At 33.2% G+C, this 6598-nt stretch overlaps 1 protein-coding gene across 3 annotated transcripts in view; it reads right to left on the bottom strand.

The window, feature by feature from the left end:
* LOC106869584 (xaa-Pro dipeptidase) overlaps positions 1-6598 on the bottom strand; it is a 34573-nt gene that overhangs the window by 20308 nt on the left and 7667 nt on the right. For all 3 annotated transcript variants that reach the window (XM_014915387.2, XM_014915386.2, XM_014915385.2), the window contains exons 2-8: positions 5797-5980; positions 3516-3643; positions 3271-3334; positions 1948-1995; positions 1248-1309; positions 345-389; positions 28-103 (exon numbers count right to left, since the gene is read on the bottom strand). In XM_014915387.2, the coding sequence (XP_014770873.1) occupies positions 28-103; positions 345-389; positions 1248-1309; positions 1948-1995; positions 3271-3334; positions 3516-3643; positions 5797-5980 (607 nt within the window). The remainder of the gene's footprint in view (positions 1-27; positions 104-344; positions 390-1247; positions 1310-1947; positions 1996-3270; positions 3335-3515; positions 3644-5796; positions 5981-6598) is intronic.

The raw sequence follows: 6598 nt of genomic DNA, 5'->3' as shown, positions 1-6598 counted from the left end.
ACGACTAAGATTACTACTTGGACTTACCTCTCTATGAGCAGCACTGGATACTTTATTGGTGTAGCGAAGTAAATCCAATTCATAGTCACTCTTGAAAACACGGCTGAAAGTAAAATAAAAATTAACAAAATTTATTAGAAAGTATTTTGATTTTGTTACAGAAGAAATCATCATCATCATCCTCAACATTGTCACATCTGTCATCGTCTTTGTCATCATCATTGCTCTCACTGTCATTGTCACCGTCATAATTGCCATCAATGCCATTGTTGTCATCATTGCCATGATTATTGTCGTCATCGTTGCTGTCATTGGAGGAGGAGGATTATTTACCGCCTACATACCATTCAGAAATCTCTGGGTGAAGTAACTCATCATTCACCTTGAACCTGAAAAAAAAAAAAGTTATCATCCTTTATTCAAAATTGAAGTGGATTAAATTATGTTTTGTAATTAGCTATGTAGGCTGGATTTTTCTTAAAGAAAGATGAAGTTAAGAATATAAATAAAGTTCATATAAATTGTAAATGTTATTGAACCTGTAACTTAATACTTTGCAACTATGACACAATGTCACAGCAAGGGGAGAGTAATGCATACACACACACATATATATACACGCACACATATACATACATAGATATACATATATATATGCATATACACAATAGGCTTCTTTTAGTTTCCATCTACCAATTCCACTCACAAGACTTTGCTCGGCCTAGAGTTAAGTAGGAGTTGCACCATGTTCCATAATCTTTTTTGGGCATGGTTGCTATGGCTGGATGCTCTTTCCAATGCCAACCACTTTACGGAGCGTACTGGATGCTTTTTACATGGCACCATCATCAGTGCTTTTTTATGTGGCACAAGCACCCACACCAATGGTTTTAACAGGACACCTTGGTCTTAAGATCTCAATTCTGTTGTGGTGTGCAAGTCTTCTTGAGTATAGTAATGTGCCCACATATCTCAGTCCTCAGCTCATACACTACATCGGTAACTGAGAGTGGTGGAGATGTTTCAATAAGCCACATTACATTCCATATAGAATCAATCAAAAGATGAGCAAATAAGATCACAGAGAGGCTTAAAAGAAATCCAGATGAAATTATGCTAAACCCAATGCATACAAGATAACCTAGGTAATCGATATGCAATTCATTTTGCTCTGCATAAAATAGTATTACAGAAAATTATGAATTTTCCCAGAATTAGTTAATGGAAAATAAAACCATAAAACTTACTTATTGATGCCATTGAAGGCTGCAGGGGTGCTCTTTTTTCCACTGTCTGTATTAAGGCCATACTGGAATTGATCAAAATTAGTATTTTAGTGAATATAATTAACTAAAGAAATCTGTCTGAAGCTCATAGGTTCATAAGGTCAGTGCTTATTTAAGATGTTTAAGGTAAAGGTAAAAGACCTCATCCTAAATGGAATGCCAGTTCATTGCAGGGTTTAGCAACACGAAATGAAGCAAACTTGCTCAAGGATACAATGTGTCACCCAGTCTGAGACTTACGCTCACAATCTAACAAATTTCTTCATGATTAAGTCACATATTTTCATAATTAATAAATGAAACAAAACAAGAAATGTCTTTCAACTTTTAAAATGTAAACATTAAAACCTTTTTATCTTTCCAACCTCTTTCAATTAATCTTTCCTAGTTTACAACTACCAGCAGTATTCAAGGCAACAATTATATGTAATTGCTTTAATTACAACATCCTTTTGTCAATTAGTTCACAATTACAATTAGTAACTGCAATGGCTACCAATTATAACTATTCTAAATGCATCTATGGTTATCAATAAGTTAACTCGCTCCTATCATTTCTGACACAAAACAGCAATAGCTGAAAAAGGGTAGGGATTCAAAGTGGTAGGTTGCCCAACCAGTTTAGACCAAAACAAACGAGAGGAATTTTCTTAATACTTACCAATGTTAAAAGAAGGGATGGTTTGGTCTTTTCAAAGAAATCACAAATCTATGAATAAAACAATGAAAAACATCACTTTAAACAATATTTATAATAATCATGGTTTCTAATTTTGGCACAAGACCAGCAATTTGGGGAAGAGGATGGGTCAGTTAATTATAGTAACCCCAATACTTGGCTGGTACTTCATTGTTTTTCATCTCAAAAAATACAAACGGCAAGGTTTATTTAAGTAAGATTTGATTTCAGAATGTAAAGAGCTGGAAGAAATTTTGCAAAGCATTTTATCCAATGTTCTAATGATTGCGTTACCCTTCTAATAAAGCTTTCTCATTTTTGGCACAATGCCAGCAATTTCAAGGGGTTGAGAAGTCAATTACCCTGTGCTTAGTTGGCATTTATTTTATTAGTCCCAAATGGATGAAAGGCAAAGTTGATTTTGGCAGAATTTGAACTCAGAATGTAAAGATAGATGAAATGCTGCTAAGCGTTTTGTCCGGTTTGCTATCAATTCAGCCAGCTCACCATCTTCACCATCCTTCAAATAATTATGATAACGAGGATTTCTAACATAGACACAGGGCACAAATTTTAAAGAGAAGAAGCTATAGTTGATTAGGGTTGACCCAAATAAATGACTGGTACTGGAAAGACGAAAGTTAAAGATTGAGCCCAACAAGATTTCAACTCAAAATGCAGAAGTGTGAAATTAAATGCTGTAAGATGTTAAGCTTCTGTTCTACAATAGGGTTTTGTGAAAGCTGGGATCTGCAACAGCTATTCCTGGGTCTGTGAGTAGTTTTATAAAAATAAACCTGGTGCATACTGTGTTTTAGAAAATATACATAGCTTATTGTGCTGAAACATTGTTTATTGAAAATATATTTATTTATTATGATCAATGATCTAATCAGCATAAACAATAAACATTTATAAATAAAGATTACCTTACTTGTGCATAAGGCCACAAATTTATATGGGACAGTTATAACTGAGTGAAATTAGTATTTTTCAATTATATTACTTGTTCTCAATAACCTGAGAAATGATGAATTACTGAATTTTCTGGCATAAAAGTTGAATTTTGCAGACTAAAACTGATAACCCAAAAATTGGGTAGGCCAACTTATACACCAAGACAACTTTGGGGGATCAAAAATTCCACATGAAATGCAGCAGGATAAGGAAAGATAGCAATGATGTATGAATTGTTATACTATATACTATGTCCACTCATATACTAAAAAATACAGCATTTAAAATTACTGTTAAAAAAATTAGAAATTAAAAAGGAAATAAAAATAAAAAGCTTTTACATAATACCTCGTCAGAGAAGTGGACTTCATCAACATCATATCTTCCCTTAAATTCTTTTTCACCTTTCAACCTGTGCAGATATACATACATATATTTACATTTTTTAAAATTTCAAATGAAAAACATAATGAAAATATTTCAAAAACAAAATCTAGAATAGAGTGAAAAATCTGAACGTATAACATTGAGTTTATTTTAATGAATGTGTATCTTAGTTTAAGATTGTAATTGCAAGTTAGAAAGCTGCTTACTTTCCCATCCATGTTGAATAGCTTGCATCCAGTTTAGGAGGGAAAAGAATTGTCTTGCCTGAATCAATATGTACAGCACCAAAAAAATCGGGTTCTTCAACTCCAAATGTCCAATGAAAATAAGACTCCTAAAATAAAAGAAAGTAAAAAATGTTAATATATAGGCACATAAGTGGCTGCGTTGTAAGAAGCTATAGGTGCAGGAATGGCTGTGTGGAAAGAAGCTTGCTTCCCAACCACATGGTTCTGGGTTCAGTCCCACTGCATGGCACCTTAGGCAAGTGTCTTCTACTATAGCCTCAGGCTGACCAAAGCCATGTGAGTAGATTTGGTAGACAGAAACTGAAAGAAGCCTGTCGTATATACACACATATATATATATATTAGTGTGTCTGTGTTTGTCCCCCCACTATTGCTTGACAATTGATGTTGGTGTGCTTATGTCCTCCAAAACTTAGTGGTTCAGCAAAAGACACCAATAGAATAAGTACTAGGCTTACAAAGAATAAGTCCTGGGGTCGATTTGTTCGACTAAAAGGCAGTGCTCCAGTATGACCGCAGTCAAATGACTGAAACAAGTAAAAAAATATAACAAGCAGAGAAATGTTTATTACAAAATAATACTTCAACAAAGAACAAATATATCTATGAGAGGCAGAAGACATTTACGACCATAGGATGCTGCAAGAGGTTACTGACAAATATCAAAACAAAGTCAACTTAAACATGCTTTAAGAGTAGAAACTTGTAGATGGCAACTGTGCAGAAGACTGTTGTACACACAAATGTGTGTGTATGTGTGTGCATGTATATGTGTGTATTTGTATGTGTGTATGTATGGTATTAGAAAAAAAAATGTATGCATGTATGGCATTAAGGACATCCATCTGTGGAAATCATACCAAGGCAGGTATTGGAGCTTGATGCAGTCCTTGGACATTTTAGATCCTGTCAAACCATTCAACTCAAGCCAGCATGGAACACGGATGTTAAATGATTATGATGAGGAGGCAGATGAGGATACATGAGAGGCTAAGCATGTAGTTTCTGATGGGTACTTGTCACTGATGACACTCAAAGAAGCAGAAATCTAAATTTAGTAATTTCAACACGACTGCTACACTTCTGTGCTTTTTAGCACTATACGTCTATGAGAAGCTTTCTCAAGATGAATACCAATAGTTGTATGTGCTTTCTACAGTATATCCATAACTAAGATACACAGAATGCTATTTTGAAATAATACTGCTTCCATAGCTAATAACAAATACACACACAAAATTCAAGGAAAATAAATATATCAGATCTTCTATTAACATTAAGCAACAATATTTAGCCACCTTTATTTTCTTTTGCTAAATGCAAAACATCCATGTTGTTAGCTAATTATATACAAGACAGGATCCTGTCCAATTGACCAACGATTGATGATTAAATCTATCATATATGAAGCAGAAGTTATTGCAGCCCTAAAAAATAATACAATAGATAAGACCTATATTGGATTATGTGAAGGAGAATTTAAAAATTGCTATGTCAATCACATAGCCTCCTTCCAACATAAGGACAAAAGCAAAGCTACTAAGTTGGTTAGCTACATATGGAGTTTGAAAGATAATGAAACACCATATGGGATTAAGTGGAAAATAATTGAGAAATCCAAACGTTATGTTAATGGATCAAATAAATGTAAGCTTTGTTTAGATTCTGTTCAGATCTAAGATACCTAACTCTCTACTGAGCTCTAGGTCTGAAATTTTCAACAGTTGCAAGCATATGTATAAATGTATTTTGAAGAATTGGAAAATTTCACCTATTCCTGATTAACTCGTTGATATCTTTCCAACCTCATAATTTAAGGTCCAAGGAGAATAACTCTTTTATCTTTTTATTATAGTTTTTGTGTTTTCATTTTCTGTTTTCCATTTTTTTAACATTCCGCATTTTCTATATGTTGCCTTCTCAGTTTTGTCGTGTTTCTTCTCTTATTCAATTTTTTTAGTTCATTATATGTGGTTTGTGCTTGATTGATATGTTTGAAATATTTCTCAACATATGAAAATTTAGTAGCACTGTATTGTATCCTTTAAATAAATTATATATATAAATAGATAGATAGATAGATAGATAGATATATGTAGGTATGTATGTATGAACTGCTCTTTTTCTTCTGGATGATGAAGCTAAAACATTTTTCTTTAAAAAAAAATCAGCAATATATTTGTTTAAAAAGATATCATCTGTACTAAAGGTGAAGGAGAAAAAAAAATTCATGATTCACCTGTCTGAAAAGAGGCTCATGGTCAGAACAATATCGGGTTTCAGACTCTCCACCCTGAAGCAACACGTAAGAATTAGCAGGGATTTGCTTAATTTTCTTCAGCCTTTCACATAAATTCCGGCGATTTGTTTTGAACAGCTCAGAAGGAACAGAAAATGTGTGGATACCACGGGTGAATGAGGAACTGTAAAAAAGAAAAAGATATAGATTGAATTAAACATTGAGATGGAAAGTCAGGTGATAACTGAGGTGTAACCAAATGCGTAAAGGTACGGAAATACGAAATAAGCAATAAAACCATCTTCTTAGCAAACTTATATGAGATGCCTTTGCCATGAATTATTTAAAGTCCAACCCATGAAAGCATTTATTACATTAATTTTTTAAAAAACTATTATTTAATAAATAATTAGGTAATCTTCAAGTTTAGGGGGATAAAAAAAAATATTCAAGGGAAATAACTGAACGACTTACCAGTATTATCTGTTTTCTTCTAGCTGTTTATAAATAAATCACACCCTAACCCTAAAGTCAATCAAATCACGTGTGTGATCTATTTATAAACAGAGATGGGATCTATTTTAAAACGGGGGCGCCAGTTTTCATTCATGTTTTATGTAGTGTTTTTGGTACGGAAAGACTTTCAAACTTCGTATACTTATCTATTTTGTGTTATAGAACAGAAAAATATTTTTTGTATTCGAATTTATTTCATGTAAAAAATTGTCTTATTTCGATAATTTCTACTAATCACTGACGTCTATTCAGTTGAAAACAGTTAGCGCTGTAACGGTGTATATCG

This window comes from Octopus bimaculoides, chromosome 17 (assembly GCF_001194135.2).
Source record: "Octopus bimaculoides isolate UCB-OBI-ISO-001 chromosome 17, ASM119413v2, whole genome shotgun sequence".
NCBI classification, from domain to species: domain Eukaryota; kingdom Metazoa; phylum Mollusca; class Cephalopoda; order Octopoda; family Octopodidae; genus Octopus; species Octopus bimaculoides.
Note: the sequence above shows the minus strand (reverse complement) of the source record. Positions and strands in the feature narration are given on the sequence as shown.